General features: G+C 47.0%; 2 protein-coding genes across 5 annotated transcripts in view; one reads left to right on the top strand and one right to left on the bottom strand.

Moving 5' to 3' along the window:
• Positions 1-4,132: 4,132 nt before the first annotated feature.
• SLC16A3 (solute carrier family 16 member 3) lies at positions 4,133-10,080 on the bottom strand. The gene is made up of 4 exons (XM_006038888.2): positions 9,838-10,080; positions 9,311-9,454; positions 8,127-8,894; positions 4,133-5,687 (listed from the first exon to the last, which is right to left on the bottom strand). The coding sequence occupies exons 1-4, from the start codon at positions 10,058-10,060 to the stop codon at positions 5,401-5,403; spliced, it is 1,422 nt and encodes a 473-aa protein (XP_006038950.1). The 5' UTR covers positions 10,061-10,080; the 3' UTR covers positions 4,133-5,400.
• A 3,669-nt stretch (positions 10,081-13,749) lies between these two features.
• Positions 13,750-14,207, top strand: part of LOC102385647 (coiled-coil domain-containing protein 57-like) — a 22,801-nt gene continuing 22,343 nt past the window's right edge. For 2 of the 4 annotated variants that reach the window (XM_025195455.1, XM_025195456.1), the window contains exon 1: positions 13,750-14,099. In XM_025195455.1, the coding sequence (XP_025051240.1) occupies positions 13,760-14,099 (340 nt within the window). In that variant the 5' untranslated portion in view covers positions 13,750-13,759. The remainder of the gene's footprint in view (positions 14,100-14,207) is intronic. The other 2 variants (XM_025195457.1, XR_003092362.1) reach the window with 2 other exon arrangements.

Genomic DNA, 14,207 nt, shown 5'->3' with positions numbered 1-14,207 from the left:
ACAAAAAGCTACCTCACCTGCATGAACCTGGCGCACACGTCCGCACACCCCCTAACACAAATGAAATCTTCCTATGTAATTTTTGCAGCGTACAACTGTTTTGTTCTCCTGGAATTCCTCTATCATGCCTGCCTGCCCTTAAACTATAGCTGTTCTTTGGGAAATAAAAAGGTACACACTGTATGTTTAAAGAAAGATTTGCATAGACTCTGAAGAGCGTGTTATTTAGGTAGGTCTTAATATGTATTGTTCATGAAAGAGAGGCCTCTCCAGTCCTAACTATACCAAAAATCCCTCATTCTCAACTGTGGGGAGCTGGCTGCTTTACCAGCAGCCCCTTATCACACTGTAGCAACTACTTTAAAAGGGGGAGGAGAGGGGGGAATGGACCAAGGCTCATTCTCACTATTTTAAAGGGCCCGTGCCTTAGTTCAAGGTTTTTTGGTTCAACTGCTTCCTTGAAGGTTCCAAATAGTTATAAAATATCTATATTTAGAAAGAGAATAAAAACAACTGAACGTTTGCCATTGTGCAGAGAATCATCATTACCTCACTGGCTGTACGAAAAGCAAACTGCTACCTCTCCTCCGGTCCGATGCATACATACATGTATGAGTAGTGTGTGTGCTGTCTGCATATGCACACGTGCTTTCCTGTATGTGGAGGCTATTTAAGGGCTCGAGATCCATACATAATCAAGCATAGAATATTTAACTGTGAACACTATAGTACAAAGATTTAAAAAAAACACTTAAAAATGACAACATACTGTACACAGAGAGAATCATAAAATCATAGAAAATAAGAGCTGGAAGGGACCTCAGGAGGTCACATCTAGTCCAGCCCCCTGTTCAAAGCAGGACCAGCCTCAACTACATCGTCCCAGCCAAGGCTTTGTCTAGCTGGGTCTTAAAAACTCCCAAGGATGGAGATTCTGCCACCGCTCTGGGTAACCTGCTCCAGTGTTTCATTGCCCTTCTAGCGAGAAAATTCTTCCTAATATGTAGCCTTAACTCCCCTTGCTGCAGCTTGTCCTGTCATCTGCCCCCACAAAGAACAGTCCGGCTCCATCCTCTTGACAGCCCCCCTGCAGGGAGGTGAAGGCTGCTATTCAATCTCCCACAGTCTTCTCTTCTCCAGACTAAATAAGCCCAGTTCCCTCCGCCTCTCCTCACCAGTCCTGTCCCCCAGCCCCACAACCATTTTTGTTGCCCTCTGCTGGACTTTCTCCAGTGCATCCACATCCTTTCTGTAGTGGGGGACTAAAACCTGGACACAGGACTCCAGATGTGGCCTCCCCAGTGCTGAATAGAGGGGGAAATCACTTCCCTTGATTTGCTGGCAGCAATTCTACCAATGCAGCCCGGGATGCCATTAGTCTTCTTGGCAACAAGGGCACACTGTTGGCTCATATTCAGCTTCTTGTCCACTGTCACCCCCAGGTCCTTTTCTGCAGAGCTGCTGCCCAGCCCGTCGGCCCCCAGCCTGCACCGGTGTGTGGGATTGTTCTCTCCCAAGTGCAGGACTTTTCACTTGTCCTTATTGATCCTCATGAGATTTCTTTTGGCCCAATCATCCAACTTGTCTAGGTCACGCTGAATCCTAGCCCTACCCTCCAGCATATCTACTACTCCCCACCCCCCACCAGCTTGGTGGCATCTGCAAGAGGGGAGGCTACTCTGTTCTTCATTATTTTCAGAGATAATTATCCATGAAAAGTCTTTTAAACAATATTACACTTGGATCTTGCATTTGTATGAATAGGCAGTTTCATCCACAGGTCAGGTGAACCGTAGGGCTGAAGAGGTTGGGGTGTAGAAAAGCAGTGTTTTCTCTAGAACTTGTGGTGGTTCAAACACACAAGTATGATAAACTTTCTCTCTCCATTTTTTGAAGCAGGAGGATGCTCTGCTGGTCTCTCAGACCCTGTCACCTATCATTGCACAGTTCTCTACAGGATGTGGCATGTTGTACAGATACTTTGTACAGATATCCATTCTGACAGTGAATTCAACCAGCTAAAGACTGCATACCATGATTTCTTTGATGGACCCTTCTAGCAAGAGGTATGATACATCCATGGAGGCTCTGAGTACTTTCGTTGCCCATCTGCATAGCTGAGGAAATGCAGTCCCTCATTCTGCGTTCTGGAGTTTGTGTATGCCCAGAAGCTGGAAGGTAAGAGACCTGGGCAGAATGAGGGGAGAGCGTCCATCGGTGTCCTTCATGCCATAATTGTGAAAAGCAGAAAAAGCTAAGAATATCTGTAATTCTTCTCCCTCCCTCAGTAACCTTTTTTGACCATGTGTAAACTTGTCTGTAACACTGCAGAGGGGGAAGAATGATTATAGAACATAGAAATCTGTCCCCCCCACCTCCCTCGCCCCCAGTTTCCACAGCATATTTGAATGATTGGTTGTAGTTAGAACAAAAATACCTATGTAGGGCCAATTCCAGCTCATCTGACTGCCGGTCAGTCCCACTGAAGTAAATGGGAATGTGTACAGGAGTGAGATTTATGGATATTTTCCTTGGGCGTTATGCAGTGAAGGCCTCCAATAAGGCATCACTGCCTGCTGCTGCCTCTGGTGGTGGGGCCTGTGCGCAATGGGGGAGGGTGTTCGGAGGGTGGATCCCACACACGTGACCCCCATACGCATGTACCCACATTCTCTTCGCACCACCATACACGCCACCCACACCCCCCATGCATACTGCACACCCCAGCCACCCCCCCCTCCCCACTCACACCACAACCCCCCCAGCCGCCCCAATCCCTCCACACACACACAGCCCCCCACTCATATCCACACACATTCCCACATACTCTCCCACCCCCCACATACAGCCAAACCCCATACCTATCCACCCACATAAACCCCACACCACCCCCACAAACCCTGTACCCACCCACCCATACTGCCAAACCCCCCACACAATATACAAAAGTAAGACATCCTTTTAAGCTATTATATAGTTGCCTCTCTGCACACTACACAAATGCATGTAAATAAGGACAAAATATTTTTTTTAAATCAAATTATTGTATGTTGTAATAGAGGTTTGATTTTTAGAATATAATTTGGGGTTTTTCCTGGTTCCAAGGTAGCAGTCCCCCTGCTGAAAGGAGTACTCCTGGGGGCAAGGGGAGGGACTTCTGGTGGCAAAGGTCAGGGATTACGGGGCAGGACTTCCAGTCCCAAGATGGTGCCCACGGGGGCGGGTCTACCATGTGGCCCGCGACATCTCGCCAAAACTCATTAAGTGACCCTCCAGACAAAATAATTGCCTGCCCCTGCTTAAGAGGGCAAATTATCATCCAGAGATCTTTTTGGTATTGCTTTGGTTTAATAGAAATGGGAACACCAACTAGTGAGCCATGTTTGGCTCCCACCAGACAGTTTGATGGCCTCTAGGCTTGCCACTAGGATAATCAGTGGATCCCCTTTCCTTCCATTGCTTTCATGTTGTCAGCCACTAATTCTCACATTACTTCCCTGCATGAACCTATGCACTCTATGGAAAAAACTGGATATGAATTTTGTAACAAGACTGATGTGCCAGTGAACACCTGCTGCTCAAGTAATTGCTTTTTAAAAACTGAATGGAGTATGAAAATCATATGGTTGGTGCGGTATTCTTCATGTTTTCAGTTTCTGCACGCTTGTGTTCTAAAATAACTGTTGTAGAGGACAGCAGGCAAGAGGTGGAGGTTTAGACAGCTTCGTAGGGCATGGTTAGGAGGGCAGATGTAAGCAGGCCAGAAAGCTGTTTGGGACAGATGCATTTGGAACGTGGATGCTTTTGCTATAACGATGAGCAGTTAAGTAGTGAATAATGCTGCCACTTAGGCAGTTATCATTAGGTTTCATCATCTTAAAATGATTTAAGAATTAATAGAATAGCGCATTCCTCAGAGACTGTTTCAGTGCTGGGTGTAGATTCAGGAAACGGAAACCACATTAGTTGCACTTTACACGGACGTACGGGGTGGGGTGGAGGTTTAGGGGTTAGGCAGCTGCAGAGGGACCAGTTAGGACTCCTGGAACTTGCCCAGAAAGCAGACGGAGGTTCTGGAGCGCAATTAGGTGACCGGATGGGGGTTCAGTGTATGAACTGTGGACTACAGAGGCCCCTTTCTCTGCCTTTACTTTTCTTTTGGTTCAGTAGGAATTGTTGTTGACTGCTGTGTTTGGGCACTGTTGAGCACTGTGGGCCTTGGGATCAATAACACTATTATCTTTCCTTCACTGACCCTAATGTGCCTCCAAGAGCCTATCTAGATGAGGCAAATATGGGGCCATTCTTTCCAACAAGGAGGAATAGCTGGCTCAAGGAAAAGTGTTAAAACATATCTGTACTGGTGCTAATATATTTTAACCCACATTTAATTAAAGTGTGTTAGGTAACTTGCTTAAAAGTCACCCATTTCTTCTTTCTAAGTTAGCCAAGACCCATATCTCTGTTATGTTTGACCTAGAACACATTTTTAGTTCTTACATTTAAACATGCTGGCAATTTTCAGTTAGAAAAGTCTTAGTGACCTTAGTATCCAAACCTATATTCTCTAGGTTCCTTTTGAAAATCTATCTGTACGCCGCGATGGCAGAACGTCTCTGGCAAGGCTTCGGAAAACCGACATCAAACTAAACTTGTTCTCTTCTCGTCTGTTATGATTAATACTGCTTTGCTTTTCATTTTCATTTGTTGCTATTTGGGAGTAGTAGCTGTGTCCCACTGAGGGCACTGTCTCTCTGGATGCCCCTCAGTGTACAGTATTTCCAATAAAAATTACAGTTACAAAAATGACAAGTTGAGACAAAACTCACATAAATACATTTACATAAACCCAAGTAATAGTTATTCATATTATCAAAATTAAGTTAGGGCTGAGTCAATTAATCTAAAAATATCTGAAAAAAGTAAGAGGTTTCCAAGACCTTAAGTTCCTGAGATTTTTCCCCCATCTCAAGCTCTCCACATTTGACAAAGAACAAAGAAAGGGAAGTTGCATTTAGGTGAACACCACGTAGCAAACAAACACACGCTTTCACCCGTATTGACAGAAAACATACACATCATTCCTCTTCAATGACAATATTTTTTTCTTTCAAGTGAGAAATTTCTGGTGATGCATAGCAGGACTTCTACATGTGTTTACAATGACTGTTTAAGTTTTGTTAAAAGTTATAACCACAAAGCTTCACTTCTCACTGAAAGAAACAGTTTTCTGAGAAAAGGCTTCCCAACAAACCCGTTTCTACAGAATGTGCTATGAGCTGGTTTGCTTCCGATCAGCTAAGCAAATGGCCCAGCCCTAAGCTAGTTCTACTTCTAAAATAAATAGTGTTGAAATTCTTTGCTTCTTTCCTAAATGCTTTGTCACTCATCTTGTCACACTCACACGCAAGTTTCTGGGTTGGTCACAACTTCCCCATTTCTTTCAGGCTCATCTTTCAGGAAGTGTTCCACTTCGATAGAGTCCACCTTGGCATCTTCAGGGGGTTTGTCTTCCATTTTGTTCAGCTCCTCTCTTTCTGCTGCTTCCTCTTTTGTTTGAGGCTCTTCTGATTTTTTCTTAATACAGCAGAAATTTCCTAAAGCCAGCACGAGGGCTGAGACCGTAACTTCAACTCCAGCAGTAATAAAAACAAACATGTACCTGTTCGTGGCATCCAAGATTTTACCTAAAAGACATTAAATTCACAGGTTAGTAAAAAAGAAAGAAAAAACCCCAAACATCTCCTGCAGTGAGGATAACGCTGTTTTGTTTAAGAGAAATCATGCTCTAAATCACTGTTGATGTGAAAATACGAAGCCACAGTCAGCCTTGGAAGAGATTTCCAGAAGTACCTAGAACATTTCTAAGCAGAAGTCCCACTGACAGACAGCAGGACTCCTAAGTAACTTATGTACATTTCCGAATCCTCCCGAATCCCGCCTTGTAATCTAATTCATCTTTAAAACGAGTGAAGATATTTGAATATATGACTTGTGCCCTGGAGGTTTCCGCTACATTTTGTTTTATAGATGCATTTTTCTGTTTGTTTAAAATGTTTTTCATTTCTGTTTCTGTATGAGAAAAACACACCGTCAAAGTGGCTAATTGCCAGAGAGGCTGGCGGGGGTGGAAACGACATGGCAGGACAGTGAAGCTGGCTGTGCCTATAGCCCCGTCAAATGCACGAGATAAACTACTTGGGGGAAAACTTACAAAATTGTTTTTTCCATGCCTCTTTAAAAGATCACACTTCTTCCTCATCTTTTGTTATGAAGATTACTAAGTCGATTGGGTCTTTGAAAGTGGCATATAAAGGGCCTGATTTTTCCACTTTGCTTTAACAGATCAATTCAGTTTCCTAGGATGTCCTTGCTGCCTCATCAGACTCTCTTGGGATGCCGTGCTTCCTTGATGCTCTGTGTTCCCAGGAGCACGTACTCTATGTCACACAGTCAGCCATGATTCTGGAATAAGTTGGGGTTTTTCCTACATTCTGCCTTCCAAAAACGATGCTTGTGTTTTACGTGGGAGCATTGGTATGTGGGGAAAATAAAGTCTGTGTTGCGTAGCATGGTGTTTCCTCAGCTTCGGTTTGAACTGTACATCTGGCTGGTTTGTAATCTTGCTCATTCCTGTGTTATGAGACAGGGTAAATAGAAACCTCTGGTCTACACTATTCATTACTTCATAATACTCATAACCCCTTTTAATCTCATCTCCTTTCTAAGATAACAGTCCCTGCCTTTTCACTCCCTCTTTCTCCAATAATTTTTCCATGGTTCTGGTTTCATAGTTTCATAGCTGGTCGGGTCGGAAGGGACCTGAGGAGATCATCTAGTCCAACCCCCTGACGTGGCAGAAAAGAGTACTGGGGTCAAATGACCCCGGCCAGATGTTCGCCGAGCCTTTTTTTAAAGCCCCCCAGGGTAGGGGCCAGCACCACTTCTTTTGGAAGTTGGTTCCAGGTCCTAGCCACCCTGACAGTGAAGTCGCGCCTCCTGATGTCTAGTCTGAAACTACCCTCTGCCAGCTTGTGTCCGTTGTTTCTTGTAACTCCTGGGAGTGCTCGAGGGAACAGGGACTCCCACAATGCCTGCTGGTCCCCCTTGACTAGTTTGTAAACGGCCACCAGATCCCCGCTCAGCCTTCTCTTGTGGAGGCTGAACGGGTTCAGGTCCCATCGCCTCTCCTCCCAGGCCCTGCCCTGCCCCGCCTCTCCTCCCAGGCCCAGGCCCTGCCCTGACCATGCGGGTGGCCTCCTCTGGGCCCTCTCCATGCTGTCCACATCCCTCCTGAAGTGCGGCGCCCAGATCTGGACACAGTACTCCAGCTGCGGCCTGACTAGTGTCGCGTAGAGGGGGAGGATCGCCTCCTTGGACCTGCTTGAGATGCATCTGTGGATGCACGACAAGGTGCAGTTGGCCTTCCTGACCGTGTCTCGACATTGCCGGCCCATGTTCATTTTGGCATCAATGATGACTCCAAGATCCTTTTCTGTCTCGACACTGGCAAGAAGGGAGTTCCCCAGCCTGTAGGTGTGCTGCTGGTTCTTCCTCCCCAGGTGCATTACCCTGCACTTGTCAGTGTTGAACCCCATCCTGTTCTCATCGGCCCACCCCTGTAACCTGTCTAGATCCGCTTGCAGCCTGTTCCTTCCTACTAGCGTACCCACTTCACCCCACATGTTAGTGTCATCTGCGAACTTGAACAGGGTGCTTTCTACCCCCTCGCCCCAGTCACTGATGAAGATGTTGAATAGGGCAGGCCGGAGGACCGAGCCTTGGGGAACCCCACTGCCCACCTTTATAGGTTGTTCACCTATAAAGGTTTTTTCCTCCTTCAAGTCACCAGGGACAATGTACAATCCATTTCGTTGAGCCTTAAAATCACCTGCCAGATTCCAGGATAGTCTTGAACCAAAGGCCCAACTGGGTTTCAGGGAAGTGGTTAGCTGTGTGCTGAGCGCATCTCTGAGAGGTGAGCATGTGTCAGGTAAATGTGCTCATTACCAGATCCATACACACTCTTTTGGTGGCTGTTTTCACTTGGATCTCAGTCTTTGGCACACAAAAAGTAATGGAACAATGCAAATGCTGTTAAACCCTTAACTGAATAGATTATTTACCTGCTGATGGTGGGCCGACTAGGACAGCCATTGCTTCGGCCAGAAGCACCAAGCCAATGGCGCTGGAAAATTTCTGAGTGCCGACGATAGCCATGAGAACTTCAAACTGAAGGGCACCTACCATTCCATAGGAAATGCCAAAGAAAATACAGAAGACTACCAAGCCAGCATAGTCATCAGCCATGGATCCCATGAGATCTGTAAAACCATTAAAAAACATAGCAAAGCTAAAGAGGTAGACGCAACGTGGTCTGACCTGCTTGAGACCAGCAATCACTCCACAGGTGGGCCGGGCAAAGATATCGATGAATCCAAGAATGGATAAAAGAAAAGCTGCTTTTGTGTCTTCATATTTCAGGTCCTTGGCATAGCTCACCACAAACACTGGTGGCACAAAGAGGCCCAGCACCATGATGGAAGCAGCCACAGTGTAGATGACAAAGCCAGTATCCTTAAACACACTGAAATCCAGGAGCTTTTTCTTTGTTTTTTTCTCAACAATTTCTTTGGTAACTTCAGATTTCTTGGGAGGCTCCAAAGGTCTCATTAATGCTCCACAAACACAGCAGTTGAGCAGCATCCCACCCAGTATAAGAAACCCCCCTCGCCAACCATATTCATGTTGTAGTATCTGCCCCAAAGGAGAAAGGGCACAGAGAAACACAGGGCTCCCAGCAGCAGACAGCCCATTTGCTAAAGGCCGGCGCTTGTCAAAGTATCGATTTAACATGATAAGCGATGGCTGGAAGTTGAGTGCCAGACCCAAACCTGGAACAGAGGAGAGACAAAAGTGAAAGCTGAGCTGCAGTGTCTGCATAAAAATAGCCACTGTTACTGCAGTATGATTCACAACTGAGGACAAAGATGTGGGGAGACTTTCCTGCTTCCTCCATCTGGAAGAAAGGTTCTAGATAACCCCCAAAACTGAGAGAGAGCCCTTCATAATAGTATTCCCCTACCTAATAGCCATACCTTGGGAACAAAAGCATCAACTAAACTTCACAGAAGAATTAACACTTGTAAGAGCTAAATCCGGCCAGGCCCTTCCACTGTGAATGAGGTTCTTGAGAGAGGCTATTTCTAAGGATCCTAATGGTTTAGACACTGCCTGTTCATACCAATTTCGATATCTGAATCTAACTATATCCCAGGCTTTTCCTCTTCAGGGCTGCACCCCCACTTACCAGTGATAACGCCTGCAGTGAGATAGAGCTGGATAATGTTGGTGCAGAAAGAAGCCATTATCATCCCTAGCGAAGCAAAGAGGCCCCCAACGAGCATGACGGGACGACAGCCAAACCGATTGACACACACGCTGCACAGGGGGCCTGAGGAAAAAGGAGATATGAGCAACTGGGACAATGCAGGTGCTCCTTTGTAATGTCGGTTTGAATTTCTTCCCATGCTTTGCCCACATCCTCAAGCTACTCCCAAAACACCGGTCTCCTTTCCACAAATCCACATACTTGGCATTTCAGAGCTCTGTAAAACTTTGCCATTTCATCATCTTTAGCTGACAAGTCTCAAAGACTCTTTATATAGGATGGCTACACTCAAAGAAAACCTGTTATCTTAAATATTGTTACAGCCAAGTATTTTTTCCTTCAAATACCTAGTTGGCATGCAAACAGCATTTCTAATTAAGATCAGAAGAAAAGACCTGACTTATTTGCTTCACATGCGGCATTGTTTAAAAATAGATACTGCCTACCTGTTCCATAAAGCATAGCCAGTAGAATGGAGGAGATCCATGCTGTATCACTGTATCCAACACCAAACTCCCGGTTTAGCTCTTTAAAGAAGACACTAACTGCCTTAGGAAAGGCATAGGAGAATCCTGTGATGACAAAACAGCCAAAGAGAATAGCCCAGCCCCAGCCCCCATCAGGGGCTTTGATGCCAGATGGACCATCGTCGACTACGACAGCTCCCATAGCGAAACTCTGTGTGTTCCCTTAAGAGATAAGAAAAATAGAAATAATTAGATTCTACAGGCATCAGGATAGGAATTCACTCAAAACAGTTCCACCGGGAAGAGGTCATGGGCGTGTGCAGAAATAGGTGAAAAAGGAGAACGTCCTAACTACAACAAATGGAGACCTAGGTACAGCTGCTTGGCTGTGTGGGGGGTTTTGTTTGAAAATGCTTGTCATTATTTTATAGAAATATGAGTATTTGGTAGGATTTTAAGCCAATCACAAAATTATAGGGAAGTAGGGCAGGATGGGACCCCATGAGGTCATTTAATCCAGCCTGCTGCCCAGACTTAAACCATCCCAGCCAAGTGTCTGTCTAACATGCTCCTGAAAACTGACAGGGATGGAGATTCCACTGCTTGACCACCCTCAGATTTAGACAGTTCCTCCTCACCTCCAACCCCAGTTTCCCCTGCTGCAGCTTGAGACCACTGGTCCTACTCCTGTCCCTTACAGCCACAGAGAAAAGCCCATCTCCATCCTCTCTGTCATTGCCCTTCAGGTAGTTGTAGACTGTTAATAAATCCCCCCTCCCCACCCAGTCTTCTCTTCTCCGCACTGAGGAACCCTAGTTCTTTCGGCCTTTCCTCATAAGTCTTGCCTCCCAGACCTCTAATCATTGCTGTGTCTCTGTGCTGGACTCTCTCCAATCTGTCCACATCCTACTTGAAGTGTGGGACCCAAAACTGAACACAGTGCTCCAGGTGAGGCGGCACCAGTAGATAATATAGCACAGTTCACCTGAAGTCAGACTAGCATATTGTGATGTAATTGAATATGTTTTTCTATATGCTAAGGGGCCACATTAAGATGGAATAGATCATTCACATTCTGGCATGGCCTACTTTTCAGAAGTTTGCTTTTGCAAACTAAACTTGTCCAAAATCAATTGCCAAAAAGATTGATCACAATCACCTGGGGCCTGTCCATTTATAGCCCCCAAGTCCGTCTCATCTCTGAATCCCTGAGAGAGCAGATGGGTTTTGCAGGGTATCTAAAAGTTAGCATCTGTGCAGATTACAAAAAGAGCACTAACAGTTTAGAAGGAAACTCACTTGTCCATCCTGCTCTGTGCATGGAGTGTGCTAATGTATTGCATTATCTTCAGCCCTGATGTCTTAGTGCAGCAGTCAGCAACCTTTTCAGGTCACAGGCCACAATGATCCAGCTTGGGGCAGAGAAGGGCATGTGCTAAGACTTCGTGGCTGCTGCTGCTGCTGCTTCTCCCCACAGCAGCCTGAGGAGGGCAACTACTGTCACAGCCCCATGTCTGTGGGCTGGACCAAATGGCTTTACAGGCTGTGGTTTGCCGACCCCTGTCTTCGTGCGATTATCCTCTTACATGATTTTTCTCTCTCATTAGGGATAGTGCATTGTAAGTACCTAGTACATATTTAGTGCACAAGGTTAGCATTCACATGTTACTATATGGGTTTATATATTGTTGCTACTTTATTTGTATTTATATGCTGCAGTGACATTTACTATTCAATGTGTCCATCCTGCGGAGAAGTTTTCCTGCGTACTTCCCATGCAGGGTGGCCTGCAGGGTTCTCTGCTGCCAGCCTAACCTGTATTCCTTTGTGTGCAGGGGAGGCCGTTTCTGTTTGTGTTTTGTTTCCTATGGGCTTACCCAGCTTTCCTGTCATGAATGATATGTTAGTGAGCAGCTTTTTCTTCGGGCCTCTGCCAGCTGGGTTGTGCAATACACCTGGCCTGTCACTCTTCATATATCAGTATGACCTCTTAATGTACGTGGGTCCTATTCTGCTGTTCAACACCAGCGTGCATGGCCACACCTGCCTTGTCTTTACAGACTCACAGAAGAACTATTAACAGAATAATAGCACGCTACAGTATTATTCCAGGACAAACAGAATAGACTCCTGTCACCTGTTTTAAACTTTCACCAGATACTGCATGCATACAGAAGACTTCACAGCTCTTTTGCATGTCAGAGCTCCCTTGCCCTGTGTTGCCCTCAGTTGCACTAGTGTAAATCCACAGTAGTAATACCATTGGTTTAAATGGATTTTGTCTGGATTTGCACTGAGATCGGAATGCTGCTCTCTGTTTCTGGAGAATGCTAGTTGCCGTTATAGAGCAGGAGTAGCTTTTAGAGTCAGTGCTATGGTGGGAGACGCCCCACAGAGCCCCCTCTCTAAAGTGGAGGGGAATGTGGGGTGTTTTATCCACCTTTGAAAGAACCACCCTCCCTGCTTAAATGTCTCTGGCAAAAATGACTTGTTCCTGCAGCCCATTCAATTCAAAAGAGCAAAGAGTTGGTATATAACATACAATAGATTACAGTTCATTGCAGGTATGCTTACAATAATTTCCCGTAAGGAGAGAGCTGCCTTCTACAAATACATCCTGACCCGTCCTCCCTCTAGCAGGAGAAACAAAACAGACTGCAACACCATCAGAATCTACAGTTCTTCAGGAACTAAAGAAAACGGGTTGGAAGGGGACCCAGGAGACGTCTGTCTTGTGGCACTGCCTGCCTCTTTGCATAGTCCAAAACTGATTCGGAGATAAGAGTTTGCCAGAGGTCTGCTTTACATGACAAACATGTTTTGTAACAAGCTTCTGCACAGCGCAACCAGCCATTGTGAAGTGGCTGCTACTACAGCCTCTTCAGTTTCCCAGACTTTCCTCAGTGCTGACATGCTATTTAAATGCAGAAACCAGTGGGTCCTGCCCATGCTTCTGTAGGACCGTGCCCTCCCCTGCGCTGGGGCTGATCAGTGGGTCTGGGGAGAACTGTCCTGTGAGCCCTTAGCTACCATAAATCAGGGATCTCTTGTTCACCAGTGCTCTTGCTTTGGTGACACCGAGCCAGGGGTGGCCAAGCTGCAGCATGCTCATCACAAGTGGCACAGGTGTGGGGTACATTGCAAATCAGGGAGGGGACAGGTGGCACAGCAGCAGATAAGGCAGAAAGCAGAGCAGCATCAGGCATGGGAAAAGGATCAGAGCGGCAGTGTAGGGCTAATTTGTAACACGCCAGCTGCAAAGGTTGGCTCTGCGCACTTTTCTGTTCCCTGTAGCTGCCGCAGCACCCAAGGCCCAGGGGAAGTGCCACTAAACCTAGATGCGCCTTAGGCTGCCATTAGCATACGTATGCCATGGAGCAAGTGACCTCAGCAGCAAGGGGGATTACTTAACGTGTGCCGCAATAGTTTTACATGGAGCCCAGAATCACAGACAGGTTTGTGGAGGTGGACTTGCTCTCTCTGGTGCTGGCCTGCACATACTTCCTCACCCCTACAAAATGGACTCCCCTGGAAAAGGCAGGAAGAAGTGTGGGGAGGGGGATCCCTTCATTTATCTTTGGGGAGCCCCGTGAAGGCAGTAGATGGATCTGGCTCAGGCAACCCATGCAGCTGCGTCCTGTTCGTACACTAGCCACTTGGGTCAAGGGAGGGAACGGTTGCTGCCTTGGCGTGCTTTCATTTGTGGCTGTTGCAGCTGTAGCAGGTTCAGTACCAGGGTCACTCCCAGCTGGGGAATCAGTTTGCAGGGAAGGCAGGGCCCAGCCCAAAATGTAAGAGCACTTGGAGTTGACCATGTCCTTACGCCTGATGCAGATAACGCTCCAGCCCGGGCTTTTCCACAGCATTTTGTTTTGTATCTACATCACAGAGGGACACTTGGATGCTGCCTGCCCTTCCAGCTAGACCTGGCCTGCTAAGGGCAGCCACACTGGGGTTTGCAGGTGGAGGGGGCGTGAGTGTGCTGGGGAGGGGAGGGCTGGACCTGCACCAGGGCAAAGGCAGCCCAGCAGGGGCCAGGCAGCAGTGCCAGGGCTCTGGGGAGCTGCTCCTTGGCAGCTGTGAGGGGGGAGCCTGGCTTCGGGGGACAGGTGCTGCCAGTCCCTGGTCTGACCCAGAGCCCCTGCCACGTGCTCTCTCCCTTGGACCCCCTGAGGGGAAGGAGGAAGCATGTCTGAAATCTCCTGGTTGTCCGGAAGAGCCTGACACAACGCAGCTGAAAGGCAAGTGGGGGAGAAAAAGGCCCTACAACTCTCCCTCAGGAGACCGTGGCTTCCGAGCGGGGCCCCGGCGGCCGAGCGCGCTTCCCAGGGGGGCCGCGGCAGCCCCGG

This window comes from Alligator sinensis, unplaced genomic scaffold, assembly GCF_000455745.1.
Source record: "Alligator sinensis unplaced genomic scaffold, ASM45574v1 scaffold1644_1, whole genome shotgun sequence".
Classification (NCBI taxonomy): Eukaryota; Metazoa; Chordata; order Crocodylia; family Alligatoridae; genus Alligator; species Alligator sinensis.
This window is presented reverse-complemented; position numbering and strand designations above follow the sequence as displayed.

Coding starts and splice junctions, on each gene's coding strand:
- SLC16A3 (XM_006038888.2), bottom strand. CDS start 10,060: ATGGGAGCTGTCGTAGTCGACGATGGTCCATCTGGCATCAAAGCCCCT. Junction 8,895..9,310: donor CACTGCAGGCGTTATCACTG/GTAAGTGGGGGT, acceptor CCTCTGTTCCAG/GTTTGGGTCTGGCACTCAAC. Junction 5,688..8,126: donor AGTCGGCCCACCATCAGCAG/GTAAATAATCTA, acceptor AATGTCTTTTAG/GTAAAATCTTGGATGCCACG.